This window comes from Brassica napus, chromosome C3, assembly GCF_020379485.1.
Source record: "Brassica napus cultivar Da-Ae chromosome C3, Da-Ae, whole genome shotgun sequence".
NCBI lineage: Eukaryota > Viridiplantae > Streptophyta > Magnoliopsida > Brassicales > Brassicaceae > Brassica > Brassica napus.
Window position 1 is genome coordinate 61835137 of NC_063446.1, and position 26183 is coordinate 61861319.

Below are 26183 nucleotides of genomic sequence, written 5' to 3' on the forward strand. Positions count from 1 at the left end.
ATTTGAGAATAAAGATACAATTTAGGTTTCATATATATATATATATATTAAGTTATATCTTTTAGGTAACATGTTACTATTTATTTCATAACATTTTGGAGTGAATTATTTGCATATTTTTTCTATATTATTTAAAATTTTAAAATTATTTGATTAATTGTTCTTTGTGGCAAATCGAACTAATGATTCCATTTAGCTTCTTTTTACTATATTTACGTTGCCTAAATATTAGTACATTTTCCATTAAAATTATACGCCACATCATTTAAATTTGGACCATATTTATAAGAAGTTGCTTTGGTAAACAACTTTTTTTCAAAAAAAAATCGCAATTGTTTTATTTCCACATAAAGGAAATAAACAAACAATTTGTTCACAGTAATTTGTTTTGGCGATATATGAATAAAAAATATGACACTCTATTTAATTATTATATGAATAAAAAATATGACACTCTATCTAATTATTCCCTATCGCTAAATCAATATACTTATAGAACACAATTAAAGGGACTTTTTATTGTATCCTTGAAGTTGAATTTGGTTTCTTCGAGATTATCTCGGTTTTACACAGAAAGATTTTGAATCAAGAGGGACCATGATTAACCTCAGTCTCTTAATTGAGGTTCTTAGCTTTGGCTAAGAGACGATTCTTATATTTTCTTAGATTTTAACTAAGAAGAACTAAAAACTGTCTCTTAAATAAGAGATATAAGAATCGTTTCTTAGCCGAAAAATGTTAAAAAAAGTATCAAATCATGAGTTAAGAACTCCGGTCATGCCCTATTGTTTCAAGAAGCCATATGGAGTTCTCCTTTAGCTACAAACACTTTTTATTCTGGTTTAAAATACATTGTCCACAATTTAGTTTTATTTGGATGTCGTAATCTTTACACTGTTTAAGAAATTTTTAGGTACAAAAAAGAACTTAGGTTTCAAATGAAGTGGCCAACATGGCCACCACTTAAAAAATCATTTCCATTTCTCAAATTCCATTAAAAAAGCTCAAATCCCATTAGCCAATTTTTTTTTTTTTTTGGTAAAACCCATTAGCCATTTTTTATAAAATAATTATGCTTATTGCATCTTGTGTGTGCTTTTGTAAACTCCCACATTCACAGCTGGTTTGGATTAAGCTGGAGGTTGTCAAAACAGCTAAAGCTTTCTTTTTTTTTGAATGAATCAACTAAAGCTCTTTATTGTCTGCTTTATAACTTGGCCGCCCAATTGATGTGCTTCTATACCAAAATTTGCATTCAAACACTTTATTGGCTTGTTTCAACCTGCTCACGCCACATTGCAAGCATGCTGAATCATTTTAAAATTTTAGTAACTCTTACTATCCTCAGCAAGGACTTTGGGATGAATCTTATAGGGAAATACTTGCTGAAGTTGAAATACTTGATTTCTCTATTGATGTCGGACTCCTTAGATAGATTAAGATCCATGGAAAATGCAGCTTTCAATGGTAACCTTTAGTAGATTCTACTTATTTTGAATGTTCTCTCATCTCATCTTACGCCCTGCCCCTTTCTAATGCTGCAGGTTCTCAATGTCTTTTACTCTAAGCAATCATAAATGTTTTTTAGTCTCAATTGGAATAGTACTTGTTGGCTCTGATAGCCCATTAGTTTGGACTGTTTTTGGAGTTAGAGATCACATTTATGCAGCACACTCTGTTGTGTAAGTACTTGAACTAATATAGTATTGGCCCTGATTCTATCCGACTACCAACATTATTTAATTCTGCTTAATTAATGTTTTTTTGTTGAAAAACATTTTTCTTTGGTTTAGGGAAACCTAACAGTTATTGTTATCTTTGCTCTAAAATGTCAATTTAAACTCATCCAGATTCATCATCTGAATTTCATGCTCAAACTCTTTCTTAAACACAATCTTTCTCTTACAGACATAAGTATCATGTATCCCCCAACTATTTATGTCCTTAGTCATACTCATAATTTTTTTGCAGCCCAGATCAGATTAATGCTAGGTGCATCATCCAACCATGGCTTCACCTATACTTCTGCTTCATAAAGCTTCTCTAGCCAGCCTTGATGATCTACAACTTGATATGCCAGAGTCCGGTAATGCAGCGTTCCCTCTACAACTTGTTCTTTCTGATGTTCAGAGTTTTCAAGGCTCCTAAGACAAATGTTGTAGTATAAATGATTTTCGAACCAGTTCTGAGGGATATCAAAGCACCGAAAATGCAAGTACTTACTTAATCTAAGTGCAACCGATGATTTAAAGGGGTTTTAAACTACTACTAATACTAGAAAGCAATTACAGAATGATACTTTCTTGACTAAGGGAAAATAGAACTCATGGGCATAGGGATTAGACCTTGGGTGATCAAGTATCGAACTAAGGATGGCAAATGATCAATCAAACTATCGACCTTAAGCCTAGACACAATTCTAAGCAAGCTCTATGTCTAGATGAATGCTCATTTGCTAACATATCTCAAACATCAAATGTCTTTGGTTGAATAATATGAAGGCAATCATTACTAATAAGTCTATTAGCTATCTTAGCACCTTTAACAACAAATGTCTTTGGCAAAGTATATTAAAAGCCTAGGAGAGTTGTCTCAGGCATTTCATCAAACACCTTTTGGGTGAGAAATGCTTATTGATCAACTTTTGAGTGGCCAACTCAGAAGATGCATTATGAATACTCTACTAGCAAGGAACAAGAATGATCTACACTAAAACATCCTAGAACTAACATAATCACCCTTAATCTCCCTAACCCAAGAATTCAAAAAGTGATTACTCACTAATCTTCATGATTCCTCTTAAACCCATATTGTATTTCATATTAATCATGTAGAGAAATAGACAAGAAATCAACAAGAACACAAGATCAAAGCAATGAAATCTGAATCAAAAGAAGTTTTACAAGTTGTTCTTCTCTAGAAAAGAGATCTGGTCTCTGGTGGCTACAAAAGGTACTTAAAACATAGGTTTTGAAAAGTAAAAACGTGCATAATGAAATGACCAAAAGGCCCTTGAAAAAACATGAATTCGGCCAAACAAATAGACGCGGAGCGACCTCGGCACGTCGCTGCGAGAGGTAGTTCCCGGGTCATTTCTCCTAGAGCGACCTGGCTGTGTCGCTCCGAAGACGTCGCTCCCGGGTCGTCTCCTCGCGAGTGACCTGGCTGTGTTGCTCTGAAGACCTCGCTCTGAAGACGTTGCTCCCGGCTTGCTCAGAAACCATAAACGCGAGCGACCTTAGGGTGTCGCTCCCGGCTTGTTCGTCGCTCTCAAATCGACACAACTCGAGCGACCTCTGGGTGTCGCTGTGGTGAGGTCGCTCTAGGAGCTGGAGCGACTTCGCCTTGTCGCTCTAGGAGGTCGTTCCGAAGCGTAAATGGCGAGTGAGTTCATGGCGTCGCTCCGGTAGGTCGCTCTGGCTGGAGCGACTTGCGATAGTCGCTCTGGGCTTGTCGCTCTGGCTGGGTGCGACCTTGGTAGGTCGATCTGAGAGGTCGCTCCAGGCAGTGCTCGTCCAAAGATCACTCTAATCACCTCCTTTGAGCTCCAAATGCACCCAAATGTCTCCAGGAATTCCATGTGGTACTCCAATACCTAATAGAGACATATGTATGCAAAATGCAACCTAGACATGGCTAAATCCTAATCTATATGATGAAAATGCACATGAATAAATGGATAAAACAATGTAAATATGCAAGATATCAACTCCCCCAAACTTATTCTTTTACTTGTCCTCAAGTGAATTTTCCAGAACTCATAGGGAGAGAGGTTTGAAGGTGGGAGCTCATAGCCAAAAGAAACACACAAGCACTCAAATCAACATCTAAATTCAGCATTAGTACACCCTCTCTTATTATACTCTAACTTCTCTAGGCCTATCTCAACTCTTTTCATCCCTACACTCATCATCATGCATTCACACATGCAAATCAGCCAAGTCTCAAGTTCATTAAGCATAGCATCAAGTGAATTCTTGCAAATGGTCAATTGGTCCATATCATTTGGGTAAAGGGAAGCTTTTTAATCAAGTGAGTCAAGGGGTTCAAGATATATGATATTTAAGATGGTATACTCTCAAGACAAGTAGCCTTGACATTGCACATAATATATCTAAGAAATGGATCAACTCATGCATACAATGCTCAATCCCCATTGTTCTACCCTTTTCCCAAACATATATGATACACATTCATTTCCCCATTCCAAACCCAACTCACATCTCTCACCCAAGGACTCCAAAAGCATTTCCCAACATAAAACTCTTCTTTTTTTTACAAGGGATTTCTTACACTTTTTGAACACCTCTTAGCTCATACTGATTTTGCTAGCCCCTTTTTCTTTATTTTATTTTTTATTTTTTAATATATATATTTTTTTATATTTTTGGGGAGCCAAGACTTTTCACAAATTTAGTTAGAAGTTTCTCTACTTATCCCATAAAGACTAGTCAATTAAACACAAGAGTTCACTCTTTTCCTTCAACTTTCTCATACTCCCAAATCACACTTTACAACACTCACCCCCCATCCTATGGCTAGACAATAATGTGCCTAATCTAGCAAGAATGAAGATCAAGCATTGTCGTTCCCGATACTCACAACATTATGTGCATGTAAGACTTTCCGAAAAAAGCCTCACTCATCAATCAATGAAGGCTTAAAAGGAGGGAAGGGCTTTGGGAATGGTGTACCACTCGAGTTTGTCAAAAAGATTGGCATAAAGGATGTGACAACTCAAGTGTGTATATCCATGACTCAGTACAAAAGGGACCATAAGCAAGAAGCATTAAGTTCGTTCAGTTCAAACAAGGTTGTAGTTGGCTTCAAAGGTTGAGTTTCAGCAATCAACAAGTTTCAGGAAGAGTTTTCAAGGCTCGAAGAATACAAGTCTTTTTGAGAGGTGCATAAGCTACTCAGGTGCAAGGTAATGTTCTTTACAAGGCATTCAAATCATTGCTCCCAATGCAAGTAAATGCAACCTATATGCTCTAGACTCTCCTAGAAATGCAAATGATGCAAACTAAATGATTTTTTTATGCAAATAGGTATGCAATGCATGACTCAATGAAACAACATCAAAGCAAACATGATCAAATATTTGGTACCTCCCCCAAACTTAAATGACACAGTCTCTGCGTTGTCAAGGAGAGAGAGATATCCAAAAAGAGAAAACTAATATGCAAAAACGAAATGGTATATACAAGGGAAAGTAGTGGGTTACCTTCTATGGGGAATGAGTAGAGGGAGATGATCCCTCCTCGTCGTCCTCAGGTGGTAACTCTTCAAGGTGCTCATCAGCAGGAGTGCCCATATCTTCAATGTAGAAGGCTTGCCCGAACACAGTTGGTTTCTTCATTTTCCCCTTGATGTCAAAGTGGAGGATGTTCTCTTTACCCAAATGGAGATCAATCGTGCCTTCCTTCACATTAACAATAGCTCCTGCTGTAGCTAAGAATGACCTTGGTAGGTCGCTCTGAGAGGTCGCTCCAGGCAATGCTCGTCCAAAGATCACTCTAATCACCTCCTTTGAGCTCCAAATGCACCCAAATGTCTCCAGGAACTCCATGTGGTACTCCAATACCTAATAGAGACATATGTATGCAAAATGCAACCTAGACATGGCTAAATCCTAATCTATATGATGAAAATGCACATGAATAAATGGATAAAACAATGTAAATATGCAAGATATCACTTTCGCCTTCACCATTCTCACAATCTCAAACAGTGCATTCTACGAATGTAAGGAACCGAAGGAACATCAAACTCACACAATAATCAGATCACTTTGAAAACATAAGCACATATATAGAAACGTACTCAGAAAATCAGCAAATGAAAAATACGAACGTCTTTTTAATCTGATTAATATTTCTCAAAGTAAAAAACTGTACAATATAATGCTTTTTTGAATCTCAAGATCAGACTGAAATACGCTGAAGAAAATCTATTAAAAAAACTACTGATGAAACAAAAACAACAATTTTTTTGCACCTCTTTTGGTTGTTTAAACGGGATAAATAACAAAACGTGAGGCTAGAGATCAGATGGCACCGATTGTATCATTGACTGGTACCTGGGTACCAAAATATACAAAGAAACAACAACCATCAAATAAGAGTAATCAAGAGAAATGCACTTGTTACTTCATTGATTCTATAAAGATCAGATATAAGCAAAGAAGGTATGCCAGAAAGAGAGAGATTTACAGGGAGTATCCGAGGTGGCGGTGCCTATAAGATCGAGTGCCATAAATTCCGTTCATCTTGATGGAGCTTCATCTTCTCCCGCTTATCCTGTTTCAAACGGCACACGAATGTACACATTAGATCATAAGCAATAAGCTTTTACTGTCATAACCGATTTTACTGTAAATTTCATGTTTGTGTAAAATAAATGCATTAGTATGCTCTAACAGACTACTCTCAGTGGCTAATTATCATCGGAGATATTTGAACAAATTCATAATTTACATCGAGTTCTGCATTTTGTCGGATTCGTATAATTTCGCCGGTGTTTTGGTGTGCATTTTGCCTGATCATTGGAGCTGCAATTCGGCTGTTTCATGTCTTTGGAAGCGGTGGCCAAAGCCTTTTTCGATATTATGGCAAATGATGCTTTCGATGGAGGTTAACAGATGTGAAGTTATATATAAGGAGAGAAGGAAAGGGATTCCAGAGGGCTACATCGCACTAAAAGTAGAAGTTACGGAAAAGGATTTATTAGTTGGAGTTGTGGTAATAAATGTTAACGATGGGAATCACAAGGATGATAAACAACAGGGAAGCTGAGGGGATAGGCACGAACGAAAGGATGAATTGGAAGAGTTAGGTTGCGACTATGTTGTTTTATCTGCAGAATTTTTGGGGCTAAAGCATGAGTCATTGAACCAAATAAATTGGAATTATTGAATATTTCGGCTTGGTACAAATAAGACCCAAGTAGATTACTAATTTCGTGCATATTAAGAGAAGTGACATGACAACTTCATTGGATGAGAATATTTTGGCTAAAGTGCATAGTTTTAAAAGCCTTGAATTTAGTCCATTTTATTTAGTCGCCACTTGTGAACCTTGTTTCTTGTATAGAATGGGCCAATATTCATTATGTGTTGGTGTCTTGATATTCTCTATACAACCTTGGAATGTACGAAAAGATAATGAATTGGTATTATATACATACATATATGTTCACATTATCGGTTAAATATATTTTACAGAAAAAAATCGTATTCTAAATGGTAGTACTGTATATGAAAGATTTGTAGATATATCGATGATGTAAACATTGTTACACCAGTATGAGTCCATGACCATGTCTACGAGACTAGTTTAGTAGATTAGTTGTAAGAAATAATACAGATTAAAGGCGAAAGTTCACATTATAAATATGTTAGGTGTGTATAATGATTTAATAAATATCTAATTTGCTGTAACATTGACATTCTTTTTGTCAACAAATAAAAATGACAGCATTACCAGACCAATATATATGATTTAATAGTCAACTTAATTATATTTGAAACAATACAAAGTCTCTCCTTACCAAATATCTTAAACTAGTGAATAATTAATATCTTTGTAAGAATTAAAGTTGTCTATATTAATTCAACAATAACCATGGTATAACCACCGCCAGTAATATGTAGATTATAATTCTAAAATATATAAACGGTAGACACAACAAATCTATCCTGAAGGTAATAAAGCTAAAAACTTTTTTTTTTTTTTGCTAACATATAAAGCTAAAAACTTTGAAAAATGTTATGGTTAAGAAAATTTTAACGAAATGTTTGAACATTATGATTAGGAATCAAATCTTCTAAAAAAATTATATAGAAAATCTATTAAATGAAAATTACAACCACATGAATTCCAGCTAATTCTAAATATATAAATGGTAGATATATACAACAAATCTATCACGAAGGTAATAAAGTTAAGGACTTTGAAAAAGTGATGGTTAAGGATTTTTTTTCTATGAAACATTAGAACATTATGATTTAGAAACAAATCTTCTGAAATATTTTATACTATTTTTTTTAATAGAAAACATACAAAATTAATAACACATGATTTTCAGCTTATGTAAAAAAGAAGTTATAAATTTAGTGGACATAAATGATTTTTAACAGTTTGACCTATTTTAAGAGTGTAAAAAAAAAATCAAACCAATACGTAAGCGACACGTATAATGTTTAGTCACTAAATGCAAACGTCAACAATCCTCCAATAAGCATCACATCCAATAAGAATCAGAGAAGAGTAAAAATGTGTGTGTTTTTCCCCTTGCTACTCTAAAGGGCAGTCTCGTAACTTCTCAACTCCCACGTTACTCGGTTAGTAAGAAGAAGGAAAAAAACGACAAATAAAAAAACAAGAGGAACGGAGAGAGAAAGAGAGAGGAGACGAAGACTGCTGCTTCCAGCTTCCATCGTCGTCTTCTCCTTGTGGGGAATAGCTTTTCATTTTGCATTACTCAAACCGTAACCCTAATTCCCTGTGTCTACGTCGGACTCTTCTCACCTCTAACTCGATACTCGTTTTGATTAGACTCAGCTTCATCGACTGTTTAACAAACCCTAATTTGTGACCCCCCCCCCCCCTGATCATGGCCTCCGCCGCTACCACTTCTTCTTCTACGTCTCCTCGTCACGTGAGCAGCCCTACTGCTGCCCAATCACGCCGGCAGGTTTCCTCTCCCTGGACTCAAATCGTCCGCGGCGAATCAGAGCCGCCGACGATCGCCGCCGCTGGGGAAGATAAATCGGAGGGAAATGCCGGGAAGAAACCAGTTTGGAATCGGCCGTCTAATGGGGCTTCCGAGATCGGACCTGTCATGGGAGCTTCGTCGTGGCCAGCTCTTTCTGAGGCATCCAAAGCTCCTTCGAACAAGCCTTCCTCTGATTCAAGTCTCGGCGATGTGCCCTCGTCAGTTTCTCAGGTTTGGTTGACTCTCGTGAGACCTTGGTTGTTGAAAAAAACTTATAAAAATGATATCTTGGTGGAATGATTAACACACTGTGTATTATAGAGATTGGTGAGGCTTCTTGGTGTGTGTGGTGGTCTTTAGCAACCTTTGTAGCTTTCTGTATCTTGCATATTAACGAGTTCCTGTTTGAGATGTTTGTTTCTGTTCAAAGTTCGCTCCTTTTTTTTTTTTGTTTTGTTTTGAACCTGTAATGTGGAAAACGAAATGCTTAGCTTTTATGTTCGCCTTCACTTATGCATGACGACACACTTTATCTTGAGCTAATAATGAAAATGATTCTCTATGTCTTTGATGTAGGGAGCTGCAAGTGCTTCTGCTCCTGCACCGAAGCAAGTCGGCCGTGCAAACAATCCCAACCCAACACCAAACCACTCGCGCCAGAGATCATTTAAGCGGAATGGCGCCTCTGGATCCACTGCTAATGGTACTGCTTCTCAGCCATCATCACATGGTTCACTTGTTGAAGGCACTTCGCACAATCCCTCTCCTAGAGGCCAAAACCAGAATAATGGCTTTGCATCACAACCCCATGGTGGTGCTGACAACCAACGAGACTCGCACAGGAACCAAAATGGTAATCATCACCACCAGAATCATGGTGGCAGGCGCAATCAGGAGCACGGGAATCACAACTGGAATTTCCACAGAAGCTTTAATGGGAGAGATGGAAATGCACAATCACCAAGAGGTGCTCCAGCATTTGTAAGATATGCACCACCGCCACCACCACCACCTGTGCAGGCAATTACTCCTCAGTTTATGGCAGCTCAGTCTTTTGGCAGTCCTGTACCATACCCTCCTGGTGAGACACATTGAAAGATCACTTCTTTTGAATTTCATTTAATATTTTTTCTAACGCTGTCTTCTTCGTTTCAGAATTGGCACCACCGTTTTATCCAGGCATGCCTTTCGTCGCTCCTCTCTCACCTGGTCCAGTGTTCTACCATGTCCAAGATCCTCCTTTAAACATAAAACTACAGAATCAAATACATTATTATTTTAGGTAGTAACTTCATATTGAATTTCTCGAATTTCTCACTGCTCAGTTCTCTTCTGGGAAGGAGTAATTCAGATTTAAATTTTTATTTTTGTTACAGTGAAGAGAATTTGATTAAAGACACCTATCTCCGTGACCAAATGGATGATCAAGGTTTTGCCCCGCTACATGTGATTGCTGGTTTCAGAAAGGTAAATTTCTTTATGGATGTGCCGCCTTGCCTATTGGTCTCATTCACTTTTCCCTGATTATGATATCTAAACAGTGTATCTTATTTCATTGCAAAGTTTAATACTTTCGGGTCACTAGAACTCATTTTGCTTGTCTCAAACTGAGGACTAGGGTGAACTTGTATTCAATCTCGTAAATTTTTAGATACATCTAGTGACTGTTTATATAAAGCTTGGCCATGCATGTACATACTTTCAGAAAATGGGATCTGTTGTTAAGACAGGTGATATATGTTACCAGTTGATGAATTTATTCATATGTTAAGAAATTCGATTATGAATATTTCTTTTGCTCCCGTGTGATGTGTTATATAATGTTAAACTTGAAAATGTATGACTAATTCACTGCGTACTTGGCTTTATCTCATCAATATTCATTGCTTTTGTTTTTCCTTCTCTTAATCCTAGCTACTATACATTTTGTTGCTTAATACCATATCCAGATTATTTGTATTATTCTCTGTGACTTTTAGCTATCTGTGCTGCTTCTTTCTTCTCCTTCAGGTTGCGGAACTTACAGATAGCATCCAGCAAATAGTGGAGGCTCTACAAGGTTCACCTTTTGTTGAAGTGCAGGTATTTTCTTGTCTATGTGACCTTTAGTGTTATCTGTTTTGAAGCTGAATGTATAAATTCATTGTTATATGTTCCTCCAAAGGCATATATGGCATTGACATTTGCTTTCCTTCTTGTGTGCTTTGAAAACTTATGCCTTTATTTAATTGCACATGTTTTATTTTCTATGTTAGGGTGACAGAATAAGGAAGCGCCACAATTGGCAACATTGGTTGATTCCAAGCCCTCAATCTGTTGATGCAGTGGCAAGCCGAGTTGGAAATTTATCGATTGGTCAGAGCTCAGCAGAGCCAATTGGTGGTTCAGGTAGTCAGCTGCAACCTCCGGAAGCAGAAAACAAAGCTGTTGCAGATGGTCAGCCACAGTCTTCTGGTGCTAATCCAGTGAGCAACAGGAATGGCTCGGGTGGTGCAAACCGTTGAACCATCACCATGTTTGGAGCTGTTGGTTAGTGTTCGAGATGAAGTATATTATTTTGTCCTGCCCAAAAATCAGGAAAAAAACAATAATTGAAGAGGAATTCAAAAAAAGGTAAAGGTAAGGCATAAATCCAAAAAGAGAAAAGAGACTCATATAAAAAAAAACAGAGAAAGGATCAAACATTTGTGATTCTTCTAGCTAGCGGAAACTTTTGCATGTTTATGTTTTTTGGTTTTGGTTTTGATTATTTTTGGATGTTGCTAATAACTTTCTTTAAGTTTATGTTACTTTGTTACTTACAATGGGCATTGACGCTTGCTTGTAACCATTGTTATGTTATGGGATTATCGATTGTTGTTTGCAGTAATCTTATGTTATTCTTTTTCTTTCTAGACATTGATTATCGATGGGGAGATTAGTTATGAGAAAAGTCTAAGCAAAGTGGAACTGGATTTTCAGAAGACTCGTGAATCTCTTATTCCTCTGTAAATAAAATGTGTTAGAAAAAGGAGAGCAAGTGTGTCTTTAATTAGTCTTATCTCTAAATGTGTAAAAGGAAAACAACAAGCTATAGAACAAAAGCATGTATCAATCGGTGCTTTGATGTGAATATGATTGAACAAACACGTGCTTCACGCTCTGCTGACGTTGTACTTTTGTGTTATTGTGTAGGGCATGTTTTTTAATAAATGAGTCGCTTTATGATTAAACAGTTTAGCAACATCATGTGATGTAAAAGAACACTCAATTGCATAATCATAAGTTTGGCATACATCGATTTTAAAATTTCATAAACAAAATTTCAATGGTAATTAACAGAAACAAAAGATGTTCATCATGTGATTCAAAACTATATCACATGTGTGCAAATTCATATTGAGATATTTGGTTTTCCGCATAGTAGTTGTTCATTTTTAGTCTACTTAAGGTTGATTTTTCAAATAAACTTTATTAGATTATTGCAGCGAATTAAGTTTTGCGTCCCTACTAGTAACTAGAGACATCTATCCTTCGTAGTAAGTGAGAAATGACTTTACTCTAAGATGATCTACTTATCATTCAAAGCCATGCAGGCTCTACGTAATATAGTCATCACAATTGGTAACTAAGCAAACACCAACACTTGCATATATCAAAATATGCTTTATGTTCACCTAAATGTGGAAAAAAAAACTGAGACAACCCAATAATAGGTTCAATGTCACAATCTCCATATTCATAGACTATAAACTCTAATTCACAAAAACATACAAAACATATAGAAAGTTGTCCAAAATTTCTTACCATTTGGAGATGTCAATTCCAACCATCTCCTCGTATCCAACGGTTAGCATTCTTTTAGCTCTTTTTTTTTTTGTGAAGCAGCATTCTTTTCGGCTTTTAGCTCTTTCTTTTTTTTTTCTTTTTTCTTTTTTTGATCAAAAGGCTTTTAGCTCTTTCAACTCCAATTTTTGCTTATTGCTACTTTTAATAGTAAATTATTACGACTACTGTGTGCACGTATGGTCTATGGACAACCTACGGGCATGTGATTATTGTACGGACTAGCGACACTATAGAATCCAACGGTCATTCTTATTGTTCGTTGAATTATGATTTGAACATAAATGAAAATCAATAAATACGAATATCATCAGTTCAAATCACTTGTCCTGACTGATTTCGAGTCTATCAACCTTTTTCTCTGCAAGCGAATTTACTTTTGTAAAACCCTTTTACTTCTCTTTTTATCTTATGTAGGGCGCGACTGTATTGTATCATTAGAGTAAAATAAAGGAAGTGGAAATTTATTTCGGTCCATTTTTTCTGATTTTATCCAGTCAAGTGGAAAACATTTCAACTCATTTACTCTAACACAGTGAAAAAAATAAAGGTAAATATTCCTTCAACTTTTGTTGGATGAAAACATTACTCTGGATTTGACGGTTCTCTTTCCATTCATTTTCATCTTTTCATTTCTTCTACTTTACTCTACTAATTATCGGTCGCAATCTTATTTTTGTATACAACGAAATTACTTTTATAATTATAATTTTGAACCAACTAGAAAGAAACAAGGAATTTTAATTATCTATAGAACTATATATTATATCAAACATCTGTAGATCTCATCTCAACATGTCAAAATGATGATTAAAAAAAATTAGACATCAGTTGATATTATGTTGATCTTATTTAATATGATCTTATTCCAAAACTTATTGGTAATAACCACAATTATATTATTATAATCCATAACATATATTGTAATCAATCTTTCATTCGTGAACTAAAAAGTACTGATTTTTATTAGTGAAATGAAATCTTTCGTTTTTATATTAGTTTTTTAAAAATCTTTTTTCGGCTTACATTAGTTGCACTTCCTTTTCTGAGCAACTGGCAAGCATGTTTTCCGTTTATATTCATCGTTTTAAACGATATTTAAAGACAGAGAAAGAGATCTGAGAGAGTTTGTGACTGAGCAATATAATGCTGACACCTGTCCAATCCCATGAGACATGACTTGTCACGCTTTCTCCCTCTCGTACAACTCACAAGCTCTGCATAGCTCAGATATATGTGGGTCCGATATATATACCCAACTTGGAGCTTTCATTTTATTAAAATGTTTTATAATCTGTTGGCTCTAATATATAATTCCGTTTGTTCAAAAAATACATTTCCCGATTGACATAGATTTCAGATGAATTTTTCTTTTTTATTAACGGTCAAAGCAAGTGTTGGTAAACTAAAAGAACAACCACCGTCAATGCATACAAACCAAAGTATCATCAAATATTGAAATTTTAATTAAAAGTCTGTACCATATACAAACCAAACGTATTTAAATAAGTTTAATTATTATCGATTTCAACAGTTGTCTAAACCTTTGTTTTGGCCTAATATCTCTGTGGACAAGCTTATTCATCCTTTGTGTGCTACATTACATGCCCAAATTAGATTATGAAATGAAGTTTCTCGAGTAAGAAAAATGTTCAGAACAATACAAAAGATCGCCGGGTTTCTCAGTTTTCGGCCACAAAACAGTAATTAAAATCGTAATTGTACGGAAATGAATTAGTTTATCTTGTTAAATAGAATCTCAAGAGGAAAAATATATACATTTATAATACTATCAACTTGCAGCAAAGAAAGAAAGAAATTTTTTGCTAGATATGCACTTGGAGACTAAACATAGATACAAGCGGACACATAATTTCGAATACCTAGATAGATCATAATAGAAAGACAATGTTCTCATGGTTTTAACTTTTAAAATATGTAAGTTTTTATAAAATATGTAACTTTTAAAATAGAGGTATGGTTTGCGTGTCTAGCATCCATGCCTCATTGAGTGACTTTCATGTTGCTCACTCTTCTTGTTTCCCTTGCAATTGCATAACAAGTAGTCGATATCTCGATGGTTTGGTGTTTTGAGATAATAGTATATATTTCAGTTTTAATTAATGATTTGTACGAGTTTTACAATCGATTTATTTGACATATTTTATAATTCAGTTTAAAAATGTATTTCTTTCGGATTAATTTTATTAAATATTTTAATATTTTATTCGCTTCTGAATAACCCGGTTTAATTCAATATTTCACCACCCGTAGTTAACACGTCGCTCTCGAGAGAAAGGACGAGATGGGTGTTACAGTTTTTATAATATGCAATTGTGATTGGAAGAAGAAGAATAAAGCAAGAAAGAAATAAGTAAACACTTGAAAGTTGAACGTGGTTCAAAAGGACGCGATCTTTTAAAAAGTGAGATTAAACAAAAGTTTTAATTATTTGCCTGTATTTTTCAAGCATCTCTTCCCCACCCACTCTTTACATTAAGGATCATGACAATAGTTTACTAACTTCACTTTGAATTATCAACATTTTTATCTTTATAAAAAATCTTCAAAATTACATCAAAACATTAGATACATGGTTATGTAATTTTTCTTCCTCGTTTAACATTTTTTTGTTTGAATAGTTTCCATCTCGCTGTCTCTTCTTCTAGACCCCAACCATCATTCCAGAAATGACAGGTGAAAGTCAAGAAGCTCTCTAGTCTCTTTCTCTCTCTCCAAGACAATTAACACCAAAGCCTAAAGTTGTGTTTATTAGTTCTCTTTTCCTATGCTTTCATCAGCAAAGCATCAAAGAAAGCATAGAGTCTCTGCTCCAAACAAGAACAAGATTCTCAACAAAGTTCCTTCCATTTCATCCTCATCATCTCCTTCACACTCCCAAGTCCAGAAGAGATCTCTAATCACCATGGAAGAAGTTTGGAAAGACATCAACCTCGCTTCCATCCACCACCTTAACCACCACAGCCAACATCCACAACACAACCATGAGCCAAGGTTCAGGAGCCATAACCACCAAAACCAAAACCCTAACTCCATCTTCCAAGATTTTCTCAACAGACCTTTGAACCTGGAACCAACCATACCCACAAGCCTCAGTGGCGATGCCACCACCGGCACTGCTCTCTTCGGCAGCTCTCCTTTGGCACCTCCTGCAACTGTTCTGAGCTTGAATTCCAGTGCCTGCTTCGAGTTTCTTGATAACCAAGATCCTCTTGTTACCTCTAACTCCAATCTGCATAGCCACAATCACCTCACAAACGTTCGTTCGGCGGGCACCCCTTTTGAGGCTCTGGTTACATCCACTTGTTTTGGTAAGAAAAGAGGCCAAGAGTCTAATGAAGGTTCAGGGAATAGACATCATAAGCGTATGATCAAGAACAGAGAATCTGCTGCTCGTTCAAGAGCGAGGAAACAGGAATGTGCCTCTCCTCTCCTCCTCAGCTAACCTTTTACTTGAAAAAGAGATATGGCTTTACCCTCACAATGAAATGATCTAAAAAAGGTTTTTGGATTTTGATTCTCATTTGCAGGCTTATACAGACGAGTTAGAGCTTAAAGTTGCTCACCTGAAAGCAGAAAATGCAAGACTAAAGAGACAACAAGATCAGGTAAACAAGAGAGAGAAGTTCTCGAACCATCTCCAACTCACCTTTATTTTTATCTCTATATTTTTCTCTAAAACGGAGAAACTCTATAAATGCTCAAGCCTCTATAATAAAGTTCTTCTATTTATAAGATATACAGGCAAAAAATAATTTTTCTCTATATTTATAAAGTGTATACCTCTGTAACATTCTATTATAGAGGCATACATAGAAAAGTCTAAGTTAGAGATGCTCTTACTGTATTTCTATTTATTTCCCCATATGTAGAACTCATAATAATAGTTCAAATCCTTACAGATAAAAGTAAATAGACATCCTTTGCATTACTTGAACTATCTTTGTTTTACACACGTTTTTATCCAATGAAAGTTTGAGAGTTAAGATTCTGATATTTAAGTTCTTTGTATGTGTGTTTGTGCAGTTAAAAATGGCGGCAGCAAATCAGCAACCCAAAAAGAACACACTTCAAAGGTCTTCCTCAGCTCTATTTTGAGAAATCTACAAGTCCTTTCTCTTTTGGGGATTGAGAGTCTTTCATGAAGAAGTGAAAAAATAGAAAAGTTTGTACCTCTTTTTATTAGCTATAAGTATCAGTAAGCTAGATTTGTAAACCTAAGATATTGCAGGGTAAATAAGTTGGTAAAAAAAAAGAAAGAAAAAACAGAAAGAGGAAAGGATCTTTCTATCTCCTAAGGCATAGGAACAAGTTGATCAAAAAAAAAAAAGGCATAGGAACACCTGTCTGGGGCCTCTCTCTTGTTCTGTCATTTTCTCATGTACTAACTTGTATTTTTGTAGTAATGCTATTTCCTCTTCTAATGTTAGTTTTGTTATAAAAAAAACTAGAATTTTATTGTATCGAAGAAATTTAAATAAGGGCAAAATTTTATACCCGTATGAGAAGATAACACTGATAGCAAGAGAGGATGTGTTATTAGAAGAAGAAGGAATGGTGTGATTACAATCGATCGAAACGATCGTTTATATAGAAGAGAAATTCACTGTGCAAATAGTGCAGCGGGCCCCATATCTTTTATATTTTTCAACGTTTGCGGCTAATCTTTCATAACACTCCCCCTTGGGGACCGGTGTCACCATCCACTCTCGCTTAACGTCTATGTTGCCTCGTTAAAAACCTTTCTAGGAAAACCCAATGGGAAAAACCATAGTAAGGTAAAAAGAGTACAACTACGTAAGCTCCCCCTCGAATGAGCAGTCATAGATCCTTCTGATGACGCATTCCAATGTTACGAACATGTTTTCTGAATACTGAAGTCGGAAGTGATTTTGTGAAGAGGTCAGCTGCATTGTCGCATGATTGGACATATCTTATTTCAATCTCTTTCTTCTTTACGAGCTCTTGAGTGTATGAGAAGAACTTCGGATGAATATGCTTCGTTCTATCGCTTTTGATATATCCGTCCTTTGTTTGAGCAACACATGCTGCATTATCTTCATATAAAATAGTTGGCTCCGTATTTTCGCCAATTCCGCTGCTTGAACAGATGTGCCGGCTCATTGATCTCAGCCATACACATTCTCTACTTGCTTCATGGAGTGCAATGATCTCAGCATGATTTGAAGAAGTAGCCACGAGCGTTTGTTTCTGGGAACGCCAAGATATAGCAGTGCCTCCGATCGTAAAAACGTATCCTGTTTGCGATCGGGCTTTGTGTGGATCTGAAAGATATCCTGCATCTGCAAAACCAACCATTTGACCTTTTGAACTTTTAGGATAAAATAAGCCCAAATCAATTGTCCCTTGGAGGTAACGAAAAACATGTTTAATCCCATTCCAATGTCTTCGAGTTGGAGATGAGCTGAATCTTGCCAAAAGGTTCACAGCAAATGATATATCAGGCCGTGTACAATTTGCAAGGTACATCAGCGCTCCAATTGCACTTAGATATGGTACTTCCGGACCAAGTATCTCTTCTTTCTCCTCAGGTGGTCTAAATGGATCACTTTCAATATTAAGTGACCTAACGACCATCGGGGTGCTAAGAGGAGTTGATTTATCCATGTTAAATCGTTTCAACACTCTTTTAGTGTATGTGGATTGATGCACAAATATACCATTTTGTGAATGTTCTATTTGTAGGCCAAGACAATATTGTGTCTGTCCAAGATCTTTCATCTCAAATTCTCCTTTGAGATAGTCTGATGCCTTTTGTATTTCTTTTTGAGTTCCGATAATGTTAAGATCATCAACATATACCGCGATTATCACAAATCCGGATATTGTTTTCTTGATGAAAACACATGGGCATATAGGATCATTCACATATCCTTCTTTTGTTAAATGATCACTGAGACGATTATACCACATACGTCCAGATTGCTTTAACCCATATAATGATCTTTGCAATTTTATTGCACATAACTCTTTAGGTTTGGAACTTAATGCTTCTGGCATTTTAAATCCATCAGGAACTTTCATGTAGATATCAGTATCTAATGATCCATATAGATAAGCTGTAACAACATCCATGAGACGCATCTCTAGATTTTTATCAGCTGCTAGACTCATCAGGAATCTAAATGTAATGGCATCCATAACTGGAGAATACGTTTCTTCATAATCGATTCCAGGTCTTTGAGAAAAACCTTGAGCCACTAGACGAGCTTTGTATCTCGTAATCTCATTTTTCTCATTTCGCTTTCGAACGAAAACCCATTTGTACCCAACTGGTCTCACATCTGCAGGTGTGAGTACAATGGATCCAAATACTTTTCGTTTATTAAGCGAATCAAGTTCAGCTTGTATTGCATTTTTCCATTGTTCCCAATCATGTCTCTTTTGACATTCATAGACAGATTTTGGTTCTGGATCATCGATTTCTTCATTTATTTCACTTGACACAATATATGAGAAAGCATCATCAAGGTCATTTTGTTCATTTCTATTCCATATCCTTTTATTATGGATGTAATTAATAGAAATCTCATGATTATCTTTCGATTCATGATGCTCTGATTCATGATGCTCTGATTCATCAGAATCCTTATCATTTATTTCTTCCAAAATATTTTCTGCTATTTTGGGTGCATCATATATTTCAGCTTTCTTTTGTTTCCTAGGATTCTTATCCTTAGAACCAACAGGTCTACCACGCTTCAGGCGTGTTTTTGGCTCTCGTGTGTCATCCTCCTTTTCTTGTTCATTTGGCATTTTGATACGAGCAGGAGCATTTGCAGCTGGTATATGAGATTTAGTTACCGTCTTGGTATCTACAAATGCATCAGGTAGCTGGTTAGCTATACTCTGTAAATGCATAATTCGTCGAACTTCTAGTTCTGACTCTTTAGTAGGAGGATCAAGATATAACAATGATGGTACACTCCATTTTATATCACTTCCAACATTTTTGTTTTCTCCCCCTAGAACTGGGAATACATTTTCGTCAAAATGACAATCAGCAAAACGTGCTGTAAAGACGTCACCAGTCTGTGGTTCTAGGTATCTTATAATTGATGGGGAATCAAAACCAACATATATTCCCAATCTTCTTTGTGGTCCCATCTTTGTACGTTGTGGTGGTGCTACAGGCACATATACCGCACAACCAAAGATTCTAAAGTGGGAAATGTTTGGTTCTCGACCAAACGCTAATTGTAGTGGGGAATACTTATGGTATGCACTCGGTCTGATCCGAATGAGTGCTTCTGCATGCAAAATGGCATGTCCCCATACAGAGGTTGGAAGTTTTGATCTCATGATCAATGGTCTTGCAATCAATTGCAGACGCTTAATTAAAGATTCAGCCAAACCATTTTGCGTATGAACATGAGCAACCGAATGTTCAACTTCAATTCCCATTACCATACAATAGTCATTGAATGCTTGGGATGTGAATTCACCAGCGTTGTCTAGTCTAACTCTTTTAATAGTATAATCAGGAAACTGTGCTCGCAGTTTGATTATCTGAGTTAGAAATCTCGCAAATGCCACATTTCGAGATGATAATAGACAAACGTGTGACCATCTACTGGATGCGTCAATTAATACCATAAAATAGTGGAATGGTCCACAAGGTGGGTGTATAGGTCCACATATATCGCCTTGAATTCTTTCAAGGAACTTTGGTGATTCTTTATCGATTTTGGTTGGCGATGGCCTTACGATCAATTTTCCTAGAGAACATGCAACACATGTCATTTTATTCCCTTGAGAAATCTCCTGGATTTTCAGTGGATGACCATGTGAACTTTCTATGATTTTACGCATCATTGTAGTTCCTGGGTGGCCAAGGCGATCATGCCATAACGTGAACTCTTCTGGGTTCCGTTCTACTACAAGATTTGATTCGATCTCATCGATATAAGTATGATGTAACCCCGAAGGAAGCTCTGGAAACTTTTCCAATATGTGTTTTCTGCCACATTTCTCAGAAGTTACATACATGTATTTCTTTCCATCCTCAGTTGCAGACTGAGTATCATATCCGTGAAGATATATGTCTTTAAAACTCAACAAATTCCTTTTAGAACTTGGAGAATATAGAGCATTATTTATGGAAAATTTTGTTCCATTCGGTAAAGTAAAGTTTGCTTTACCAGTTCCTTCAATCACGTCTGCAGGACCTGATATTGTATTGACGACAATTCTTGTTGGTTTTATATCAGAGAAATATCTCTTTTGTCTCAGAATAGTGTGCGTTGTTCCACTATCTGGTATGCATATTTCACGAATCCGTTTCTTGGATTTTGCTTCATTAGCATTCTGATCCATTTCTGAAATTGTCATAAATATAAATAAAAGAAAAACATAAAATTCATTCATATAAGGAAACACATAATAATTATACAATAAGATGATGTTAAAAACATCATTATTTGTTTAAAACATGAAATATAATAATTATACATGGTAATACTGAAAACTATTCAATACTCTTATCATAGGCATTTCGATTCTCTTCAGGAGTAATCTAGTCCAGCTCATTAGCGAAGTCGGAGGATTCAAGGTATGAAGTCCCTTCAACATTTTCTGTGAGGTTCACCTCTTTAGCCTTTCCTTTTATGGACTCTTGATATAACTTGCACAAATGTGGGGGAGTACGACAGGTACGGGACCAATGTCCCTTACATCCACATCTGTAACATACAGTCTCACTTTTCTTTGTGGTATCCTCTTCGGTTTCTTTGCCTTTAGGAGGTTGTTCAGATCTAACCCATTTGTTAGATCTAATACTTTTAGGATAGTAAGGCTTTCCACGTTTGTTGTTGAAACGCCGACCACGACCTCGGTTGGTCTGGTTTCTCCTTCCCGAATATTCTACCGCCGTAGCATTCACTTCAGGAAATGCCTTGGCTCCCGTAGGTCGGGAATTATGGTTTTTGATTAGTAACTCATCGTTCTTTTCAGCCAACATGAGTGTTACCATCAATTCAGAAAATTTGGTGTACCCACATTTTCTGTAAATTCGGGATAAGACGTTGTGTTCTTTGTGGAAAGTATTATATGTCTTGTCAAGCATTTCTGCTTCGGTGACAGGGTTACCACAATATTTTAATTGTGCAACTATCCTCAAGATAGTGGAATTGTAATCTCTAACCCTTTGGAAATCCTGAAACCTCAGGGTTTTCCACTCTTCAAGAGCGTGAGGGAGATTGATTTCCTTTTGATTATCGAACCTATCTTTCAAGGCTTGCCATAGTACGGCTGGGTCCTCAACGTCTCCATAGTCGTGAGTTAGATTCTCATCTAAATGCTTCTTCAGGAAGATAATCGCTTCGGCTATATGCTCGGGTGGCGATTTGTTACCGACTTCTATCGTTTCAGTTATCTTTTTTATTACAAGATAAGGTTTCACATTTGTGACCCATCTGACATAATTTTCGCCGGTTACTTTCAGAGCCGGGAACTGGAGTTTCTCGATGTTTGCCATTTGAATTTCTAAAACACAAAATAATAATTTTATTAGAACTTCATAATTTAAAAACCGTTTACATTAATCATACAAGCAATTACAAGGAGAAGCGATGTAAAGAAAATTAAACCGATATTCATCTTAAATTCACTCGGAGTAAATTCTCCAACGAATAAACCATAAATAGAAACACAAATAAAAATGGCACATAAAAACAAAAGTGCGCGAATCATCTTTCTTGAAATGAAAAATCGGAGGAGAGCGATTTGAAATTTTTTGAGAGAAGATGAAATGTTTTGGATGATGAAATGGAGTGAAAATGAGTTGTATTTATAGATGAAAAACACTGTTCATAACCGTTGGAGAAAGGGGAAATTTTTGAAAAAAATCTTTGTGACCGTTGGGGTTAAATCGAGTGCACTAAAAATCAGTCTGAAAATATCGCATTAAACGGTCAATCAAATCTATAAAATTTCATAAAAGTAAAAAAATATGACAATAAAATCATGCGACGGCTCAGCCGATCAATGCAGAGTAATAAATAAATTATACGGCGGCTCGGCCGACCAATTAATAATAAACAGAATATAAGGCGGCTCAGCCGACCAATAAATAATAAACAGAATATAAGGCGGCTCAGCCGACCAATAAATAATAAACAGAATATGAGGCGGCTCGGCCGACCAATAAATAATAAACAGAATATGAGGCGGCTCTGCCGACCAATAAATAAATTAAATTACTAGTAAATAATATAGGCGGTATTCCGGCCATTATAACATGATATATAAAAAATAGTAGAGGCGGTATACCGACCATTATAACAGGGTATAAATGATACAAATAAATTTTACCGAATCGCAGAGTGATCGTGCTGATAACGTGTTATAAAAAAAACTAGAATTTTATTGTATCGAAGAAATTTAAATAAGGGCAAAATTTTATACCCGTATGAGAAGATAACACTGATAGCAAGAGAGGATGTGTTATTAGAAGAAGAAGGAATGGTGTGATTACAATCGATCGAAACGATCGTTTATATAGAAGAGAAATTCACTGTGCAAATAGTGCAGCGGGCCCCATATCTTTTATATTTTTCAACGTTTGCGGCTAATCTTTCATAACAAGTTTGAAATTTTTACATATATTTTGTTTTACTGCTTAACCAATTTGGTTCTCAAAAGAGGCAAAAGGTTTAAGTGGACCAATAGACAAAACAGTGTTTTTTTTTTTTTGTTGATAAACCCTACCGGCCACTTAGATGATGACTATTCCAAAGAAAAGTGAGAATGGGACCAACCTACCACTGAACATTTATGTTTCTCCCTGCCCCCATTATCACAAAAGGTCCTTTCCTTTGGCTGGCTACCATATACGCCTAACAGCTTGAACCTTGAAGCGCTCATTGCCTCCACAAGCTTTTCTCTACTCTTCTCCACCAATACAAACAACCACACCTCTACGCCTGAGGAACCAAGAGAACCCCCACAATATGACTTACAATCATCTACCATTACATTCAGCTGACCATCTCCGCCACAATCAAAACCTTAAAAATGAAAAAAATGTGGAAACCCTAAAAGGAAATCAGACGTGACCAAGAAGAAAGAATATGAATGTTGTTGTTAACGCACGTGAGGACGAAAATGGATCGAGAGAAACACTTAGAGACAGTAAGTAGAGAAAGTGATGTCCACAAATAATTAAGCGTTCTCTTAATGGAATCATCTCTACCATCAAACTTCCCGATTGTTTTACTTCATTTCTCTTTTTACATTCTTTTTTTTACTTTTTGTAGCACTCTTTTTACATTCTTCTGTTCTGTTTTTTTTTTTTAATATAACGTTTCTATGCTCAAAAATACTAATTCGTTATATTGAAAATCCAATAATTAACGTAACTCTTTATTTGTCCAATAAAGATTCCAGCACACAATTTAATCCAACAAATACAAGATAGATTATTATGAACGAATCTACTAAAACGTAAAAGTCAACTAAAAAGGAACTTAGGGAATTACCCAATCAACTAATTCTGCAATCAAAACTATTATATGTCTCCTACATAACACCGTAAAGGCCACCAACATGTCTAAACAAATTACGTAGCAACTAATAAGTAATAACTATACTATATAACTACTCAATCTAAAACAAATTGATCCTTAGCACTTTAGGACCACACACAAGCTTAGCCGTTCTAAAAATAATCATCTCGGACTAATTAACTCTTTCTTGTGATCATCTTTGGTTGATGATCTGTTCTTAATTTCTCTTAGATGAATCGAATGATGCTGTTATTAAAATCAGATCCGCACGGCTTTCACCAAAGGCGTTGAACCGCCCTAAACGCGACAACCAAAACACCAATCGAAAACACCGTAGTAGAGAGAGTTGGGGACGCGTTTGGAGATGCAGCAGAGTAGCTTACGGCTTCGGTCTCAAGTCCTCCTCCCTTCTTTGCACTCTTCACACTACAAAATTACACAGGCGATGCATCTATTTAAAATAACGTTTATATAATGTTCAAAGAAAACAACCTTATATAATTACTTGCGAGTTGTGATATGAACAAAAGAGCCGTGTCGGACCACACATGGGCACCGACGTTTGTAAAAAAAAAAATATATGCCAGAAATTGAAAACATTATATATTTTCTATTTTAATTTAATTTAATTTACTAATGTTGATATCATTATATTCCAACTGGTGAAAAATGAAATGTCGTTTTTTCTTATGATTTCACAAATCGACAGAAAAACACGGTCCATTATGAAAACATTAAAAAGCATGTGTCATGATTTTTATACGGTGATTTGACCTCTTCCATTTTTCAAAACGTTACAAAAAAAGTGAAATTATTCATCTCAAACATAACCATTTGTACTCAAATATTCTAATTCATGTGTTCCACTTGATGATTTGAAGACAAGCATAACTTCTTGTAATGAGTATGAAAATAAATATTATTACCTTGGGTTAGGAGAAGGACAGAAAGTGATGACGTAATCAGCTCCGCCGCAAGTGAAAGTGCTAGTTCCGTCGTCGTAAGCGTAACTATAAGCTCTCGGACACGCGTTTTTGAAGAACAGCGAGTACTCGCTTGGCTTACACGTGTCCGGCGTTCCAAACGCGCCGCTACAGCAATACTCCGGCGTCCCAAACGCCTCACAAGCGCTTTTGCAAGCTACTCCTTCAGTCCCCGTCGTCGCCACTTTCAGCTGCGCAGGACACGGGCCGTTGAGCTCCGCAACGCAGCCAGTGGTGGTGCAGTTCCCGGAGACGCCGCCTTGTGGGACGATCGTCATAGGAATGTTGTATCCGTCGACGAGACTGACGTCGTAGAAGTCGAGACCACCGGCTCCGTTTAAGGTGAATTCAGCTAGCGTCGCCGGAGGTGCGGCGCCGGAACCTGAGCATTCCACGGCGGATAAGCCGCAGTCGCCGGTGACGCAAGTGAATTTTCCGGTGGCTGCGTCTTGTGTGCAGAGAGTACGACCCCAAATACGGCCGGACCAAGCGGCGGGGATTGGGATGACGCGTATTTCAGTCTGGTTTAAAGAGAACCCGGTGGTGGGTAAAGGAGCGGTTCCGGCGCCGGAGAGAAGGCCAGGCCAGACAGTGTAGCTGCACTGGTTAATGACGGTGAAAGTAGTGGAGGAAACGCCATAGATGAAAACAAGAAGTAGAAAAAGAAAGAGAGAGTTTTGCGATTGACCCATTAGAGCAGAGAGTCACCAGAATCTAAATATATGAACTTTTTTTTTTGTTTTGTGTGTCGCCGAAGATGAATTTTCCGGTGACTCTGTTTCTGCTGTGGTGAGAGATGTTTGAAGGGTGTAAATATATATGGAAAGAAAAAAGAATATAGAAACTAGAGTGAAAAAAGAAAATGGAGATAGATTGGTTTTGGGGATTGAATCTTTTTAAAGGGCTTAAGATTTTTTTTTAGAAAGGTCGGTTTTCACGTGAGCCCATGCCGCCTTTGTCTATGTTAGTCGGCCATTGTGCCGTACAAGGTCACGTTATTATTCTTTTTGTTCATAAAATATGTAAGAAATTTTTGTTTGGATCATAGGAAATAATATTATTATAGTGCTCGTAATTGTTTATACGTATGATTCGTGCAGTATGCCAACATGGG

The 26183-nt window shown here is 36.5% G+C and overlaps 4 protein-coding genes across 4 annotated transcripts; 2 read left to right on the plus strand and 2 right to left on the minus strand.

Moving 5' to 3' along the window:
• The first annotated feature begins 8364 nt into the window (after nucleotides 1-8364).
• LOC125583763 (la-related protein 1C-like) lies at nucleotides 8365-11584 on the plus strand. Its single transcript, XM_048751257.1, has 6 exons — nucleotides 8365-8946; nucleotides 9292-9796; nucleotides 9871-9997; nucleotides 10092-10182; nucleotides 10726-10797; nucleotides 10971-11584. The coding sequence occupies exons 1-6, from the start codon at nucleotides 8614-8616 to the stop codon at nucleotides 11217-11219; spliced, it is 1377 nt and encodes a 458-aa protein (XP_048607214.1). The 5' UTR covers nucleotides 8365-8613; the 3' UTR covers nucleotides 11220-11584.
• Nucleotides 11585-15050: 3466 nt separating this feature from the next.
• LOC125583764 (protein FD-like) lies at nucleotides 15051-17330 on the plus strand. Its single transcript, XM_048751258.1, has 3 exons — nucleotides 15051-15976; nucleotides 16092-16169; nucleotides 16588-17330. Exons 1-3 carry the CDS (start codon nucleotides 15329-15331, stop codon nucleotides 16657-16659), a joined length of 798 nt encoding a protein of 265 aa, XP_048607215.1. The 5' UTR covers nucleotides 15051-15328; the 3' UTR covers nucleotides 16660-17330.
• Nucleotides 17331-21097: 3767 nt separating this feature from the next.
• LOC125583765 lies at nucleotides 21098-22057 on the minus strand. Its single transcript, XM_048751259.1, has one exon. The coding sequence runs from the start codon at nucleotides 22055-22057 to the stop codon at nucleotides 21098-21100; it is 960 nt and encodes a 319-aa protein (XP_048607216.1).
• Nucleotides 22058-23927: 1870 nt separating this feature from the next.
• LOC106361302 (pathogenesis-related thaumatin-like protein 3.5) lies at nucleotides 23928-25934 on the minus strand. The gene is made up of 2 exons (XM_048751260.1): nucleotides 25013-25934; nucleotides 23928-24512 (listed from the first exon to the last, which is right to left on the minus strand). The coding sequence occupies exons 1-2, from the start codon at nucleotides 25759-25761 to the stop codon at nucleotides 24362-24364; spliced, it is 900 nt and encodes a 299-aa protein (XP_048607217.1). The 5' UTR covers nucleotides 25762-25934; the 3' UTR covers nucleotides 23928-24361.
• Between the last annotated feature and the right edge of the window lie 249 nt (nucleotides 25935-26183).

Coding starts and splice junctions, on each gene's coding strand:
- LOC125583763 (XM_048751257.1), top strand. CDS start 8,614: ATGGCCTCCGCCGCTACCACTTCTTCTTCTACGTCTCCTCGTCACGTG. Junction 8,947..9,291: donor TGCCCTCGTCAGTTTCTCAG/GTTTGGTTGACT, acceptor TCTTTGATGTAG/GGAGCTGCAAGTGCTTCTGC. Junction 10,798..10,970: donor CACCTTTTGTTGAAGTGCAG/GTATTTTCTTGT, acceptor TTTCTATGTTAG/GGTGACAGAATAAGGAAGCG.
- LOC106361302 (XM_048751260.1), bottom strand. CDS start 25,761: ATGGGTCAATCGCAAAACTCTCTCTTTCTTTTTCTACTTCTTGTTTTC. Junction 24,513..25,012: donor TGTCCTTCTCCTAACCCAAG/GTAATAATATTT, acceptor GTAATTTTGTAG/TGTGAAGAGTGCAAAGAAGG.
- LOC125583764 (XM_048751258.1), top strand. CDS start 15,329: ATGCTTTCATCAGCAAAGCATCAAAGAAAGCATAGAGTCTCTGCTCCA. Junction 15,977..16,091: donor GTTCAAGAGCGAGGAAACAG/GAATGTGCCTCT, acceptor TCTCATTTGCAG/GCTTATACAGACGAGTTAGA. Junction 16,170..16,587: donor TAAAGAGACAACAAGATCAG/GTAAACAAGAGA, acceptor GTGTTTGTGCAG/TTAAAAATGGCGGCAGCAAA.
- LOC125583765 (XM_048751259.1), bottom strand. CDS start 22,057: ATGGCAAACATCGAGAAACTCCAGTTCCCGGCTCTGAAAGTAACCGGC.